The 17,778-nt window shown below is 40.9% G+C and overlaps 1 protein-coding gene and 1 long non-coding RNA gene across 2 annotated transcripts; both read right to left on the bottom strand.

The window, feature by feature from the left end:
• Positions 1-1,079: 1,079 nt before the first annotated feature.
• Positions 1,080-1,640, bottom strand: LOC110697465. The gene has a single exon (XM_021874832.1). The coding sequence runs from the start codon at positions 1,638-1,640 to the stop codon at positions 1,080-1,082; it is 561 nt and encodes a 186-aa protein (XP_021730524.1).
• A 5,144-nt stretch (positions 1,641-6,784) lies between these two features.
• Positions 6,785-8,876, bottom strand: LOC110697489. Its single transcript, XR_002506489.1, has 3 exons — positions 8,376-8,876; positions 7,493-7,559; positions 6,785-7,323 (listed from the first exon to the last, which is right to left on the bottom strand). It is a non-coding gene; the product is annotated as an uncharacterized LOC110697489 (long non-coding RNA).
• Between the last annotated feature and the right edge of the window lie 8,902 nt (positions 8,877-17,778).

Below are 17,778 nucleotides of genomic sequence, written 5' to 3'. Positions count from 1 at the left end.
TTTAAATCACCCATAAACAATTTCCATCAATATACATAAACTTAGAAAACTAGGGTTTATAATTTGGGGCTTTTTAATTCAAAACCAAATCTAAAAATTTATGTACATCATACTTAAAATAAAACATCATAAAAATCATCACAAAACCCAAAATCAATAATTAAATCAAGGCTAGATTAGGATTAAAAACAAAAGAGAATTTTTTTTTTTTGTTTAAACACCAACAGCCACAACACCAAAGCAGGGTTGCTGCCGCGCGCCCGCTAGTGGTGCCGCTGCTGGCGCTGGCGTTCACTGGTGTCTGCGGCGGTGACCAGCGACGTGTGGTGGTGGCCGGCGTGTGGTGTGAAGAAAATAAGGGGAAGGGGGAAAATAAGAGGAGAAATAGAGAGAGGGTTACCTTTGGGTATTCTCCACTTTGGGAAAGGTTCAATTTGCCCATGTAATAGGTATTTATACCCCCTCTCTAAACCCTCCTACTTAAATTCCCCTTTCTACCCTTAATGATCCCTTCTCCTATTCAAACTACTCTTTTGACTTTTTTTTAAAACTCGTTGACTTTAAAATTTCCTTTTATAAAATAATATGCCCCAAAGTTTCCAAATCATGAAATAAAATATTTTCAAGATTTTTAAATAATTAAAAATAAAATTTTAATTAAAATAATTCTTTTTAAATTAATGAAACACCATAAATAATTCATTTCGAATTATTTAAATACTTTAAGAAATACTTATTTAAGTTAAAATACGTATAAAAATACGGGGTATTACCTGCCCGGGGTCCGTCTTCAGAGTCACCGTGGACTTGAGGATGTAGGATTTCAGATCAACACCCACTTATCAGCCAATCAGTCCAACAGCCGCTTCAGACTATAGCAGTCGTTGGTGTTATGGCCAATATCCTCATGGAAGTGGCAGTACATATTTTTGTTCCGAATTTTGGCGAAACCTTTTATTGCAGCGGGCTTCTCTATGGTCGACCGATCTTTTTATCTCCATGAGGATGGAGTAGCAGTCTTTGTTAAACTCGTACCTTGGAACGTACGGTTTAAACTCTTTACTTTTCTTCTAGGCCGGCTAATCAGAATCCTCAATTGCCCAGATTTCTTTTCTCTTTTTTATTTCTTCAGCCTTTTGAGCCGGTTGTTCTTGCCGACTCCCTTTTTGTTTGTCAGACTTCTTAGAATCCGACTGCTTACTAGTGGAGCAGAGCTCGGTCGCTTGCATATAGGCTTCCGCCTCCATCAGCGCTTCTTTAAGAGTAGCAACCTTCTTCCAAACGAGGTCGAACTTAAAAGTTGACATGTTCTTCACACCCTTATTGAAGTTTGTGTAAGCAACATCGTCAGACATTCCTTGAATCTGGATTCTCACCAGATTGAACCGCCTGACGTATGATCGAAACCCCACTCTGTCTCCCTGTTGTACCGCGCTCAAGTTGAGGCTTGTCTTTTTGGCGGGTATATTCATGGAGAAGTTAGAGGCGAACAAGAACGAAAGCGTCTTGAAATAATTGATGCACCCAACCAGCAGATTGCCGAACCATTGTTGGGCAATGCCCTTCAATGTAGCTGGGAAGCACCGATACCAGGCAGCATCATCCAACCCCTGTAAGTACATGAGGTTGGTGTAAACCATGAGGTGGTCCTTAGGGTTGGTGGTACCATCATAGATACCTACCAAGACATTTTTAACCTTGGTCGGCTGTGCCGCTTCGGTTATCTCCTTGGAGAACGCAGAAGGTTGTTCCCCAAGTTTTAAGACACGGAGCTACTAGTCCAAAGGTTGGACATTATATGTCGCCTGACCCTTGAAGAGAGCCGGCTGCATGTAAGGCTGGGCATACAGCTTGTATGGCTGCTGGGGCGCATACTGAGCCAAACTAATCACATGAGGGCCTGTGTAGACAGAAGGGCCGCCTGACTGGCTCTCATGCATAGATTGAGAATACCTCATCAAAGTATTCTTGAAGTTGTCTGGGAAACTCGACGTTAAGGCCGAATCAGACAGTTATTGATTTTTCTTTTGCTTAATGTAAAGGCAAGCATCTGAAAATGTCTTCTTGGTGCCATCTGGCTGAACATGCCGAATGACCTTCCTCTTCTCTGTCTCGGGGAAGTGAAACTTAGACAGATCAGTCAAGGGCCGACTCCTCTCCTTTGTTTTAGGATGCGAAGTGGGCTCTCGATCCCTGACAAACTTGTTCTTCTCAGAATGAGAAGGCTGCTTGGCCGACTAATTCTTGTTGGGAATAGTCGTCCTTTTGGTGATCAGATCCTTGATCTCTCCCTTGAAACTCGCCATGAGTTTCATGAGCTCATTGATCTCGGGTAACAAGGGCAGTCTCTCCTGCCGCCTAGGGCTGACCAGATGGCTGGCTAGATGACTTTCCTGGACTCTATTGGTCATTTCCCTATTCCCTTATATCTTTGGGATGGATGCGTTTGGTTCTAAGTGACCCATTTCCGGCCACATACGTTTCGACTTCAAAGTCATCAATATCATGGTCTAATTAGACCTCAAATTTGGCCGTAGGCCGTTTCTGATTAGGAGGTGGTACAGACTCTTGTGAAACCATATTAGAGGTACTCTCCCCACAGATGGCGCAAAATATTTCGAGGATTTCTGTGTCCCTTGGGAGAGTTACGTCACCAAGACTGGATTCCGGTCACCTGTACCTACAAAACCACGGAAGCTCCGGTTGGTCGGAGTTCCGCCTCCAACAATCAAGTTAGTAAAGATTCGGAGTAAAAGAGTGCGGAAAAGTAAATATCTTCTCGGATTCCAAGATCAGGTGTTTTCTCTGTTTTCGAGAATAATAAATGATGTAATGATTGAATGAGCCCCCAAAATGGGAGGAATCTCCCTATTTATAGGGTCCTTGGGATTTGTGACCATGTCCTAGGTTACAGAAACCTAAGACTATGGGCTGCGCCGTTTTAGGGCGGTCTAGGAAATTGGGCCTTGAACGCCACCAATTCCATATGGGGTATCTGCCTGCCATGTGTCTAGCCCTGGTAGGTCCACTTTGGACTCTCCCTAGGGTGACACGTGTCACACTCTGGTCAATTTTACCCAAATCAAATGATACATTTCACATATCAATTTTTAATATTTAAAATATTTACGAATTGTCATGTTATATACCAACAAATACATAACATTACTCCATTTTACTTCTTCAACAAGACAACTGAAAATTGGTTTTTCACCACCAACTAATTCAAAGAATTCGTTGAGTGGGGTCTATCATGTCCACGTGTCATCAATATATTGGGTGCAAAAAAAGGAAAAATAAAAGAAATTAAAATAATTAAAAAAAACAGTGAAAAAAAAAAATCAACCCCTACCGCCACTTGCCCACCCCTGTGCATCCCACCCCACTACCGACCCCATCCTGACCCTCGAAACGGCCACCTCCCCAGCCCTCGACCACCCCCGACCCTAAAAAAACCACCCCATCTATTTCCCAAAAAATATTGTAACGGAAAACGGGTGGATTTTGGTAAAAAGGTTTGTTTTGAGAAACTAAGGGTGAAAGGCCAGCTTGTTCTCAGATTATGCAAAGGTTGGCTCATTTTGAGAAGATCAATGAACTATAAGATTATTTATTTCAATTTTTCTTTAAAAATATCACCCCCCCACCTTTGTTTGCTCGATGTTTCATCTTCCAACCCCAATCCCTAAAAATGGTGAAATTTGTTCATCTTTAATTCTCAGCATACCATACTAATCTCTCTATCTCATTTTGGACTTACAAATTGAAATTTTCTGCTCAAAGATTCAATCCTAGTGGTCCATACCGAATAAGAACGTGTGATTATTATGAAACGGATTTTAACCAAAAAAAAAATAATAATAATAATAAAATAAAATATTGCAATTATTACAAAATTGAGGGAACATAAAGCAAAAATGTGGATCAAAGTGGTGTAAGTAAATAGTGCAAAAGTAGAGCTTATCAAGTATGGCCCGGCCCGATTTTTGGGACGGGTTTGGGAATGCGATTTTATTCATTTTAGTTAATTTTTAGGCCCGACCCGAAACTGGCCCGAAAAGCCCTAACGGCCCGGCCATTTTGGACGGGTTTGGGCACAAAAAATTCGGCCCGAAACTTGGAGATTAGAAAAAAATCATTTTAGATTAGATTAGATAAGTTAAGCAAAAATAAGTTAAGCAAAAATAAGGGTACACAATACACATGAATATTGCAAAAGTCAAATTGTAATGCTCCCTCTATAATTTTTTTTGGCCCATTTGCTTTTACAAGTAGCACAATCACCAATGCAATATTGCAATTAAAATATATCAAGTCAATTTATGTATAATAAAAAATTAACTCGTTGGACTTTTATCACTATTTTGAAACCTAGAATCGAGACGAATCTAAGAAAACCTCACATGATTATATTTTGAGCAATAAAAAATCTTGAAAATAAAATGAAATCTCTTAAAATTTCAAATGGTAAAAACATTTAAAAAAATATGGAATATTTATACTAACAACGCTTTTTTTGTGTGGTCAGTGGTCAGCCACATCGTGCGGCAAGCTGACACACCCCAGAACACTGACCGGGTAATCCCTGATCGATCATGTAACCCTTGACCAACCGAGTAACCTCGACCACACCGCGTGGCCAACCACATATGAAAATTTGTGTTACACCAATACATTAAAAGGTGTTCTTAAGAATGTCTATGTGTCACATAGTCCCCTTTACGTCATCCAATAAATCAACATTACTCCATATATAAAAACATAAGGATAAAAAGATTTAAACATCCAACCTCTCAAAGAAGGATGATTATTTAACCATTTAAGCAACATCAACCATATTATATATATATATATATATATATATATATATATATATATATATATATATATATATATATATATATATATATATATATATATATATATATATATATATATCAACAGCTTAATAGTTAGGAAATAAATTACATACCTAGTAGTAAGGTCGGTAAACTACCCAATGAAGTCTTACTAGCTCCAATGGTACCAACATTACAAATACAACTTCAATACAACTTCCTTACAAGAACTAGCCGATCTGAAAAACCAAGTACAAGACTTCGAGCTTGCTTAATGAGGTACCAAATTTTACCATTGTTGACTTTGTCTCTCACATCCCATTGAACCTGGAGAATGGATGGAACAGCAGAGAAAGAACAGCTTTTGGCAGACAACAACATGATCCCCAAAGAACACAAATAGTCCCGAATTGTAGGTAAAAATGATAGGAAAATGAGACGACCATGGCTTGACAACACAAACTGGGTCGCTTTTACAAGTAAAAGGGACTCGGTACCCTTAACTGTGGATACCTTTGATCTCTTTTCTAAGGAAGTGATCATTATCATACTAAAAACCCCTACAAGAACTTATGAGAGCCCCCATGTTGGAGAGCAGGGTTGAGATAAAGGTTTTTCAAAGTAATCGATTGAAAATCCATTGCTAAGCTGAAATGAAGGGTACCAAGAGATAACCTTCCAAAAATGTGTTGATTAGAGAAATCAAAAGAGGTAACGACACACAAGCAACAAGCCAAGACCAATCTCATAAACCAAATCAGTCCACAAGAAACCGCAAATCCAAAATTTACCCAAGCCCGAATAACACCGAAAGAAGAGGCTACACACCCCCCTAGCTCCCTTAAACTCCTGTAAAGCACAAGAGTACACATGACCAAACCCAATTGGAACAAAGAAGGTTGCATCGAAGAGCATTTTACACTTTCGACAATTAAGTTTAAAAACAAGAAAGCCGCAATACATACTAAACCACAAACTTATCTCCCACAAACTGAAAAAAAGACTAATACACATCAAGAAGCTAAACATGGTAACATGCAAACTAAGATTAAAGAGGCTAAAAAAATAAATGAAGAAACCCTAACCAAATCTTTACCTTTACCGTCTAATTTCGTTCAATATGAAATTACACACGGCGGCGATGAAGTTAGCTCCGATTTTAAGCCAAAACCCCTGTCAACCAAATTCGACACCCCATAAACAACAAATCCAAATCCTAATCCAAACAAGAAACCCTAACTATAACGCCCCGATTTCACGTAACCTTAATTGGCTTTACTAAACTATACTAAACTCGTCATTCGCTGCAGAATTAATCATAATCATATATAACCTCATATCTGTGGGTTATGGGCCCACAAATAAACATACTCCTTAATGAAAACATTCAATAAATAATACAACTCCGGTCTTCCTTACTATAATAAAATAATCAATCTATCTCAGCTCTTAATGATCTATAATACATAAGACTTGATTCTTTTTCCATAAGTCCTCAACAGTAAAAATAATTCCTTTAATCCCTTAGCCTTTACGAACTTGAGCTTTGTCATACTTATACCTGTAAATATCCATAAAAATAGAAAACAGAGAAAACCCAGGAAAATTCCAAAAATGAGTGGAAAACTCAGTAAAATTACTCTAGCCCGCAAAACTGTTCTTCTTTTAAAATCATTTGAGAACATATCTTACACTTTATACATACATAGTTGTTCAGAAATAATCTAATGTCATCATTTTTAAAGTTGTGTCGGCAAGGATCATTCCCTTTACATAGGATCATAAGTAAGTTCAGGTTTTGGACATAACATAATTTTTATTCGTGTTGGGATTACAGTTTCCCCATTTCATTTCATACTTTCCTCCACATGTAACTCAACCATTTACCATGTTAGTTCATTTTCCAATGTCGACAAAAGTAACATCTATCATATCATATTAAATCATTTCAGAACAACTTTATACCTCATATAAATTCATAGCACATTGGCACATTTCATAATCATTCATTCGTAACACTTAAATAAAATAACCATAATTATTAAACATTTAACAGGGATAGGACATTTCCTACTATCAGGGGGAGCCAGTGCTAAGTTAGTGCTCCATATCAGGAATGGGCCATTATCCTCAGGGAAGCCATTACTCAATCATAACAGATCAATTTTACATTTCTTATAAATTAACAGAATAACAAGAACAACAATCATGCATATCTTGTACAATGGTAAGACATTTTACAATCAATCATACATTTCAGTATATCGTAAAACTCATCCATATAGTATCCTTGTGAGTTCTCATAAGTCCTTCAATAGAATTCATGTATTCATAACCTTTTTGATGGACATGCTAGTCGCTGGACAGTATGACATGGCGGAACGTCTTCCGCGATGGGTAGGTGCCCATAACATAGATCAGGTGCTCGACATAATTGGGCTGGTGCCCCATGGGTACATGCATTGCATGACCGAAAAGTCGTAACCTGTAAACATATACTATCAGACGGACTAGGTCTTCACTGTTATTTATCATGTTGTGTAACTTTTAGATAAGTTATTCGTAGATTAATAACGAAATTTCGTGAGATCTAAATATCAATAACACATCGTATATTCATAAAATCATTCATATAAATCATAAGAATAAGATACCTCATTTATTCTCCAATAATCATCATCCGAACTCTCAACCTCCATCATTAGTTTCTCATTGCCACGACTTTTTTAACCATACCCAATAATAATAAGTACTCATTAGTAAGTTCTTAATTCAAAACCTTTAATAAAATAAATATAGACTTATTTTGAGAGAATAAAACAAGTATTACATCATTCAGAGTAAAACAAGCACTACTTTGAAAATAGATACTACAACTATTCATACTAGTAGAAAAAGATAAAAACCGTAAATACTTTAGTTATTTAGCATGAAATTGCCAAAACTTATTTCTAGAAATGTATATTACGTAGCTTTTGGTAAAAGGAAAACAAGCATACTGCTTCAATATGAGTAAAACAAGTACTATCACTATTCCTTTTTACATACTACCTCCGTTTTTTTTGACACGTTTTAACTTTAGCACTATTCATTCATTCTTTTTGACCATATTTTGTGCCTTATATGTAATGAAAAATATAGTCATGTGGGATCTTGTTAGATTCATCGCGATATATATTTTCAAAATATCAACTTTTCAAATTATTTGTCTATCGATAATTAGAGATATTAATGGTTGAAGTTGTGCATTGCCAAATGTGACTAAAAAAACGTGTTAACTAAAAAAACGGAGGAAGTATAGCAACTTCTATTAATTATTGATAGCAAAAGTGGACATAAAACAAGTATTAATTAAAAATGAGTAAAACAATAACAACAAAACTCATTTGAGAAATGAGTATTATTACTACGTAAGTAATGATAATTTACTATATAAAAGCAAATACTACCATAATCATTTATTTAAGAAATAAGAGTTGTTTTCCCAAAATTAAGTCAAACTTATACTCAAATTTACTAGCAAAAAGAGTAACTTACTTTGGGTATTCGTAAGAGCAAGCTCAAGAGTTGGGTCTTATGTGGTTTTGGCAAGAACAAAACCACGAAAGGAGGGAGGAGAAGTTCGCGGCAGCCGTTAACTTGGTCGCCTCGAGCAAGAGACGGTAAAGGTGGTGACGTTTAATATCTTTGGAGTATTATTGCTAGAATTTAAAAGAAGAAGAAAGATAGAGTTTGTCATGTGGATTGATAAACATAAAATTGCTAGAAAATGTGAAGATTAGTGAAACAATTGAACAACAAATGGGAAAGAAGCAAATTCTGACTTTGCTCATTTTTCTCAGTTCTTAACCGTGAAGGAAGAAGAAATTACGAGGTGGCTTTTGTCTTTTTGCTGGAGGGGATAAGCTCATGGGGCTAAATTTAATAAATCAAGTTTGGGATTGTAAAATTGAGCAGCAAGTAAAAGAAGAAGCAACACTAAATTTGGCTTTCAATACTTAATCGTGAAGAGAAGAAGGAGATGGGTCTTATCTCATTTAGTAAGTAAGGATATTTTGGTCATTTTACTTTCTCAGTTAAAATACAATTTTTGATGTAAATCTTTGAACATTTAACAAAAACATAAAAATATCACTTGATCGGAAATAAACTTTTAAATAATAAATACTTTCCTTCGTAAAATTAACTTTCGCAAATAATACTTCGTATGTCGTTAAAATAAAATTAAGACTAAAACATTCGTTTTTCGTGAAATAGAGATTAAAATTTAATTAAGCTTATAATATAGATTAGAGTATAATAGATCATGTTTTAAAATCTCGGGTATTACACTAACCCTAACCTTTACCTTTGCCGGTGAAATTACCAACGGCTGCGATTGGGAAAGCTTTGAAAAGGACCCATGATTTTATTGAGATTGTTGATAAATTGAACTAAGGATGATGGGTTTAATGCTTGATTTCTTTCTAGCCAATTGATTTCATGATTTGATTGCTATTATGCTAGTTGTGCAGAAGTGAGCTAGCCTAGTAGAAGAATTTCATCGTTTAGTTGACCACGACCTTATAGGCGGGGTTGAGAGTTTGACTACCTAGAGTGTGCGGGAGTGACCTAGGTTTTTGAACAATTTCTCCATTCTATTGACTTGATCAATTAGAATATTGATGTTTATTTGTTTGCGATTGATTAGTGCCTATATAATGATGTATTTGGGTATTTCTTGGTGTATTGAATGTACTCATTGAGGTGTGCTTATTGCTTACTTTCTTTCCGACTGATTGAATGCATGATTTAATTGCTACCCTTATTAGTTGATTGGAAAAGAGCTAATTAGGTAGATGTGAGCCTCCTTGAGTTGATCACGTGTCTTTGGCCAGGGTTGGGTGCTTGATTATGTAGTGTGCTCGGAAGAGACCTAAATGGTTAGGAAACACCCCCTCTAATTGATTGAGAATGCCCATGTTCATTGTTATGTTTGTGCTCGTCTCGTTAATTTACTTGATCCCCTTTCCCTAGTGCCTTCACTTCTTGTTTTGGCTTCTTCTTTTGTGTTCTATTTGCTAGTTTATAGGTTTTAGTTGCCTTTTATACACCAAAAAGAAAAAAAAAAAACCTCGATAAGTGAATTTAACTTTAACCAATTCTTTTCACCTATTTAACTAGGTTCCTAGACCCACGACACCTAGGGATCCGATCACATATATGTAGCATAAGGGCAAAGAATAAGCATTTAATATTTTCTATTTTTCTTAATTTGATATTAATTTAGGAACGCATGACAAAATCACTTGCAAATTAGTGTAAGTAATATTCTTTTTTTTTCCATTTTGAGCTTCTTATATGTAGCACTTAAGACTATGTGTTTCGGGGTTTTCTGTGTCTCTCGGGAGAGTTATAGCACCAAGACTGGATTCCGAGCGCCTGTACCTGCAAAACAACTGAGACTCCCGTTGGGTGGAGTTTCGCCTCTGACAATCAAGTTAGAACGTGTTCGGATGATGTAAAAAGTGCGAAAAGTAAAGTATCTTCTCGGATTCCGAGATCAAGAGTGCTCTCTCAGTGGAGAATATCTGCAATTAATGATTGCTTTGTTTTCAGAGAATATTTGTGAATATGCTCCCAAGTGGGAATTTCCATATTTATAAGGTCTTAGAATTTGTGCCGTTATCCTAGGTCATAGAAACCTAGAAATGGTGGGTTGTCTCGGGAATTGGGCCTTGAAATTGGAGATGCCACGTGTCAGCAGATGAGAGGTTCATTTTGAACCTCTTCAAGGGTGACACTTGTCACCACCTTATTGGGCCATGTGGCCTTGGGGTATTTTTTACCCAAATCATTTGCCCTCACAGGTGTAACGTGGCGTGTCACGTGGCACCTATGACAGGTATCACATGCTGAAGGGTGAACAGTATTTTTTTTTATTTGTGACGGTTCACCTTCTGGGGAAGTTATAGGGGTGCCCCTATTTTCATCTTGGAAAACTTTTAAAGAGAGGGAAAGAGAAGACTTAGGAAAAGCTCTAATATTGCCTGCACTTGCTTTCATAAAATTCTCTACTACTTCCGCCTGACACAGCCGGTATACCGTCTGTGTAGCCTTCGCCTAAGGTACACCAAAATCGTCTGGGTATATTCCAGTAGATTCGCTTGTTTTCGAAGTACCTACAGCCGGTCATCCGCCTGTGGACTCAACAACTAGAGCTTTAGGGAACCGCCTAGGTACACTTCCAACAACTTCTCTTGCTTTCCAAGTAGTTACACCCGGTCAACCGTCTATACCTCTCTCAAGCAGCTGACTGATTTCCGTCCATCTGTCACAGCCGGTCAGCGCTTTTCTTCACTCTCAGAAGCATTTTCGAGGTACCGTCTCTACCCTTCGCAACTCTTTCAATCTTTTACCGTCTGTATATATATTGCATTGAATACTGGATTCACCCATCACACACACGGCACAGTCTAGGATAGTAGTCAACCGGTCTCCTGGTACGGCTGAGTCTAGGACTGGGGGTGCTGCCTGGGGGTGTTTGGACCACCCTTGCTCTTCCTCGAATCCGACCGTTTATGTGCATGTGCAGGACAATATGGCTCGGACGAAGCGGACGGCCATTGACCCAGATTATAGATTAGACGGCTCAGTTGAGACGCCAGCTGACATAGAGTATGACTATATTCCGGGTGCACCTAGCACTCTAAGTGACGGTATCTTAGAAGACTCTGATAAAGGAGACGACGCTAAGGTCGTCCAACGATCCGGCTCAGAGGAGTCGACCTCACATCAGACGGATGCCGTCAGTGAGGAAGATGAGGCGTATAAGTGGCCGTCTATAACTGACCCAACTGAGGTGCGCATGTCCGCCAGAGATATTGTCACCCTAACAGCCACCTTTCCTTCCTCTATAGAAAGATGCCTAGTATGGGAAAAATGGGAAGTAATTGTGCCGCCTGCTGAGGTGACAGTCTACCGGGATGACAACATTAACCATGCCAACAACTATTTCGGCTGTTATGAGGCGGCATTCAAAGTCGGCCTCCAGTTCCCCCTTCATGATGCAATAAAAGCAATCTTGAGGGGCTATGATCTTGGCGTATCGCAACTCACCCCCAACTCCTGGGTGAACATCATTAGCTATATCGCCGCCTACGAGATGCAGGACATAACGCCTAGCTTAGAGGCGTTTGCACATACGCATTACTTAAGTCGCGCCCCAGGCGGCTGGGAGGCGTGGTACACTTTAACCACGCATCCGGAGTATATGATGACACTTGATAAATCGTCTAAGTGGAGCAACTGGAAGAGCAAGTTTTACTTGGTTTCCTCTCCTATAGACGTCTGAATCGTAGGCTCCGTCACTATAATAAAGAGCTGGCTCTCTTGGGGAAAAAGTGTGTCCTTTCGCGTGTCCTGGAGGAGGCTTGAGCATAAATAATGGAGCCTGAATTTTTCAAAAGGACCACCATGCCTCTGGATGATGGAATTGAAATAATTGTACCCAAGAACTGGTACCCCATCCGGACTGGCTTAAGGATAAGGCTTTCCTCTCCGCTTGTGGCTTGAGTACCCTTTTTGATAGACGTACGTAAACCACTTAACCGGCACATTTGTGCCGCCTCTATTGTTCTATGTTGTATTGTATTTAACCAACCGATTTTCCTTTTGCAGAAAAAGGTCTAGAAATGGTTCCGCCTGAGAAGACGCCGGCTAGGTCAGCAGCCCAGATTTGGAAGGATCAATTGGAAAAGAAAAGGGTCCAACCGGCGGCCAAGGATGATGGGGTAAGCAGCAGTTGCATCCTTTATCTTGTAAAAATTTTGTCATCAGGCGGCTTTTAACCGGCTTTGACCTTGGTGTTTGACTTTTCAGGGTGGGAGTAAGAACATTCCACTCTCCATCTCCAAGATGCTGCTCAAACGGAAGGCTGAGGAACCTTCCAAAGTTCCCTCTGAGGCCAGGAAAGCCCCGCCTGCCCAGTTGGCATCATCAAGGCCGCCTATACATGATAAGCCAACTTCTGCAGGAAAAAGCCTGAAAGATCTCGGTCTGAATACTAAGACGGCTGACAAAGAGTCGGGCGTCCCTAAGACGCCGAAGAGTGGCATGCCACTCAATGCTGCATCCAGTTCTGCAGCGGCTGGGGGTGGGGTGACCCCCCAGTCTGAACCTCAAGGTATGGCTTACAACTTTGATCCCTCATGGCTGCTTGGGCCTATGCGAGTCAAATCTCAAGTTACCCAATCAAGGGATTCTTCTAGTAGCCGACACAATGTTGGTGCCGCCTATGCTGCTGTCTCACCACATCATTCTCTTGGTGCAAATGCCTCTCCAAGATGGTTTGACCTCCAGCAATATTCCAGACGGATGCTGAGGTACCTTACCAGGTCTGAAAAGGAGTCGATCTCGGGAGTGCATCAGGTCAATATGGACCGCATCAATGCCTTGCTTGCTAATGTAACCTAACTTTGTGCCAACTGTGTTCACTGAGCTTAATTAACCTTTGGCCGGCTGAGGTATCCATGATGAATCAACCCTTTGCCGGCTGCGTTAGCTGAAATGAACTAACTTTTTGCCGGCTAATCTTTACAGGTAATGTTGAGAGGTAGAAGGGATCAAAGCCCTTTTTAAAAAGAAACAAGAGGAGGTAAGAGACGCCAATAAACGGGGGGCTGATACCCTTGATGTTTCTCAATACAAATGTATTGTGCAGGAAATTAGGACTAAAGCCAAGGAGATGAAACAGGAGGAGCTAGTAAAGGAGCTCACGACTGCTGTGGAGACGGCCAATAACAAGGCGTCTGACTTTGAGCTCTAGCTTAAAAATGCTCAGTCAGACCTCAAGGCCTTGGAGGATGCTGACAAAGAGAATACCCAACTTCGAGCAAACGTCTCTCGGTTAAAGATTGAGTTGGCCTAGGTGCAGGCTGACCACAAAGCTGAGCTGGCGGATGGTGGATGAGAATGAGCGTGATTGCGAAGCACGCATGAAGATAACATGGAATCTCATCCATCCGGACTACGACTGAGACTTCTTCAACTTGAGGTATAAGTATGCCGTTGAGGTATACGATGCCTAGTCTCTCAGTCTTGAGGCGTAGGCTCCGTTTGAAGAGTGGGTCGGCATTGGGCCGTCTAATGAGGAGCATGAGGATGAGGAGCTCAATGAGCAAGAGAAAGTGTCGGTTGATACTAACCAAGTTCAACCAGGGCAACCTAATGGCAAGCTCCCATTCGGTCAGGACCAGACGGTGCCTCCACCTCAGCAGCAACAAAATTAATCTTGTATTTGTTTCCAACCTACGTACCAAGTTTCTGTTTTATTTGTTTGACAATAATTCTCTTTCTCCCAGATGTATATCCGGTTTTATTATATGATTTACCGACTGAGTTAGTTTTGTCAAATTTGCTTTTATTTTTCAATCTTTGCAATTTTCGATATGCATATACTTTACCAAGTGCGTTGCCTAATACATGCGGTTTGCCGGATGCACCAGGTGTATTTGCCCCTGGACGGATTTATGTTGGGTTTTAAAGGTAATTGCCCCAAACCAAGCAGATAGTCGTCCATTAAGCATCCGGACTGAATATTAGACAGTTATTGACCGTATTTGAATCAGCTTTTCAGAGATATTTAATCCTAGTAGGGAAGGCAGATGTGTAGGGTTTCGTAGTGACCCGACACTACACGGAAGGAAACCCACCAAGACCCGCCCCTCAATTAAAGCAATTAAACAAGCATAATAAACTTAATCAAACAAGATTAAGGACAAGAATTATACCTTTGACGCGTGCTTCGCTCCCAAGGAGCTCTTACTTCAAAATCCCGAAAAGACGAGATCTCCGACGGATCGTACCCTCGACCCGACCCGAGCGTTCTAAGTCTTGAAGGTTAGTCAAGACCCGGACAAAATAACTATGAGTTTTAAGAATCAAAGGTTTACCCCTTTAAAGAGTTGCCTTTTTAATTCCACTCAAGGTTGTATCAAATCCCAATACCAAGCTTGGTATTTATAGGGAAATGATCCCTTGATTTTTCATCCTCCACCAATGTGGGAAAATGCATTTTGCTAATTAATTTATTTCTAAAATAAATTATTAAACAAAACTAATCACAATGCAACAAGTGTCAAATGGAGAGAGAAGGTTAGGTGAGGACCATGAACCTTGGGGGGGGACCATTGCCTTGATCCCCAAGGCATGCTCTAAGCCAATTGGTCCCCACTCCCTCAAACCGCCACATACAAGGGGCATGCTAGGCTGCTGCCAGCTAGCACGCCAGCTAGCATGGCGCTGGCCAGCCCAGCCAGCTAGCATGGTGCTGCCCAGCAGCCTCGCATGCCTGGTGTTAGGCCATGCTAGGCGCTGGTGCTGGCCAGTGCTGGGCGTTGCTGCCGCTGGCAGCCTAGCACTGCCTATCGCACCACGCACACTCTGTCTCGCATCGCATCGCTGGCACAGCAAGTGCTAGCTGGGCATCACTAGCGCTGGCCTTGCATGCTACGCACTGGCTGGTCGCACATGCATCACGCACCAGCCATGCGCCACGCACCACGCACATACTCGCGTCCCTCGCTGCACCTCACGCATTGCCAGCCCACACGCATCAATGCGCCTGTGGTGCGAGGCTGCTTGTGCGAGGCCAAGCATCAAGCTGGCGCGCAGCCTCTCGCATGTGCTGCGATGCTTGGTGCTGCCATGCGAAGGCTAGCACACAAGCATACGCACATGGCGCGCCACTGCCAGGCAGCCAACCATGCCAGCACTTGGTGTTTCCGATGGTGCTGCCAAGCTAGGCACGCACGCACGCAACACCTAGTGCTAGCCATGGTGCGCCTGGTGCGGCCATTGCCTGCGATAGGCGCCATATGCACCCAGGCACCACGCTAGCATGCTTGCTAGCTGCTATGGGTTGCCTGGTGCCTGTGTGGCTTGCGATAGCTGCTATGCGCACCTAGACACCCATGCTAGCATGCTGCTAGCTTTGCGATGGGCTGTCAGGGTGCGCCTAGGCTGCGATGATGCCTAGCACACCATGGTGCGCCTAGCACACACATGGCGCGCCTAGGATTGCTATGAGCTAGCCTAGCCTAGCTATGGCTACGCTCATACTTGTTGCTTGTGATTTTACGACGATCGGTATCGACGCCCTAGGCTCGATTTCCGACGTCTGTATTCGTAAAACTCTGTCGACTCATTAAATCCTTTCGGATTAATTCGACGTCTCGGATCGGAGATTCGATTGGGTTCGACCCGAAGGGTTCAGTTAAGATTAAGTTGTAATATCAATTGTACCTCGATATTACTGATCGGAAGCGGCCTCCACCTAGGCATTCCGATCACTTGACCTTACTGAAGAATTAGCTCTGTAATAATTTTGAACCCTCTATCGGAATAATACACTTTTTGGAAGGACACCATTCCTTTCAATCTCCCACTTGTCCTTCCGGACAAGTGTGCATATTGTGTATAGCTCATTTCCTTTGTCACTTAATGTTTCTTCGTGAACAATAAGGTAAGATTCTTTGTCATCCTTATTACGTTCAGAAGTGTTTCTCGATCTCCGAGTTTGACTGTCAATAAGCAGATGATTTCTAAAATCCATCTGAGCATGGCCATGCATTTTACAGTCTCACTCTTTGAGCGGCCTTTTAAACAACAAAACATTTTCCTTATTGTTCGTAGGGGGACAATCCCAGTCTTGTATTGTAAGTTCTTCTTACTAAGAGGACATAGACTCCCGAGTGTTCCCGTTATGATCCCCAGTTACGGCAGACGTTTGGAAACATCAAAGAGCCTAGTACTCAAACAAGAAAACTTCACAGTACTCATGGTCGGAGGAAATAAGTTCCGATAGTCATAATGAGAAATGTACTTATGAAAAAATTTAAATTTTCTTAAAGTACTCTCATAGGTCTTATCCAGTACAGTTCTAAACTGTACCAGTGCAAATGATTTATGACTGTCACGTCCTCGCAGCACAAGAAACGGTGCTGTAAATCTTACTACACACTAATCTATGGCGGTCATCAATCGTCCATCTGTTAGATGACCTCGATTAGGGATACTTTTCGATTTAATATTCAATGTTCACTTAACAGGTGTTTCTTTATCCAAGACATGGTCTTGATACCCTTTTTTGAATATTTCCGTAAATCGAATGGACTCATTATTTAATTCTAAACCACAATTAAATAGTAATGGGGTGAATGATAATTTTGCACAAAAATTGATTACTCCATTAATGAATGGTTTTAGTACAGTGTCTTACATTAAATCAACCCTGTTTAATTAAAACACTTGTACAGGGAATATCAAAGCCAATCTCCTATGTGCTTGATTCCCATTGCCTCAACGTGTTTGTTGTGTTTCACTTGAGGCAAAGGTTTAGTCAAAGGATCGGCTACATTATCATCCGTGCCGATCTTACAAATTCTGATTTCATTTTCGAATTTACATTCCCTTATCATGTGAAATCACCTTTGCACGTGTTTGACCTTCTGGTGTTCTCTCGGCTCCCTGGCCTGAGCGATAGCTCCATTATTATCACAATAGAGGTCTATCGGTCCCTTGATAGAGGGTATAACACCGAGTTCACTGATGAACTTGCGAATCCAAACAGCTTCCCTGGCAGCTTCCGAAGCGGCCAAGTACTCGGCTTCAGTTGTAAAGTTTGTTGTGGTGCTCTGCTTGGCACTCTTCCAGCTAAACGCTCCTCCATTCAGACTGAATATATACCCCGACTGGGACTTGAAGTCGTCTCTGTCAGCCTGGAAGCTAGCGTCGGTGTAACCTTCAACAACCAGTTCTTTGTGGCCTCCATACACCAGGAATTTATCCTTGTTCCTTTTCAGGTACTTAAGGATGTTCTTGGCCGTAGTCCAATGCGCCTCTCCTGGGTTCGATTGGTATCGACTCGTTGTACTCAGGGCATACGATACATCCGGCCTTG

Source organism: Chenopodium quinoa, unplaced genomic scaffold (genome assembly GCF_001683475.1).
Source record: "Chenopodium quinoa cultivar QQ74 unplaced genomic scaffold, ASM168347v1, whole genome shotgun sequence".
Lineage (NCBI taxonomy): Eukaryota > Viridiplantae > Streptophyta > Magnoliopsida > Caryophyllales > Amaranthaceae > Chenopodium > Chenopodium quinoa.
The sequence above is the reverse complement of the archived record's forward strand: the minus strand, read 5'-3'. Positions and strand labels throughout refer to the sequence as shown.

Bases quoted from the DNA above. Each gene is read 5' to 3' on its own strand.
- LOC110697465 (XM_021874832.1), bottom strand. From the start codon at position 1,640: ATGGTTTACACCAACCTCATGTACTTACAGGGGTTGGATGATGCTGCC.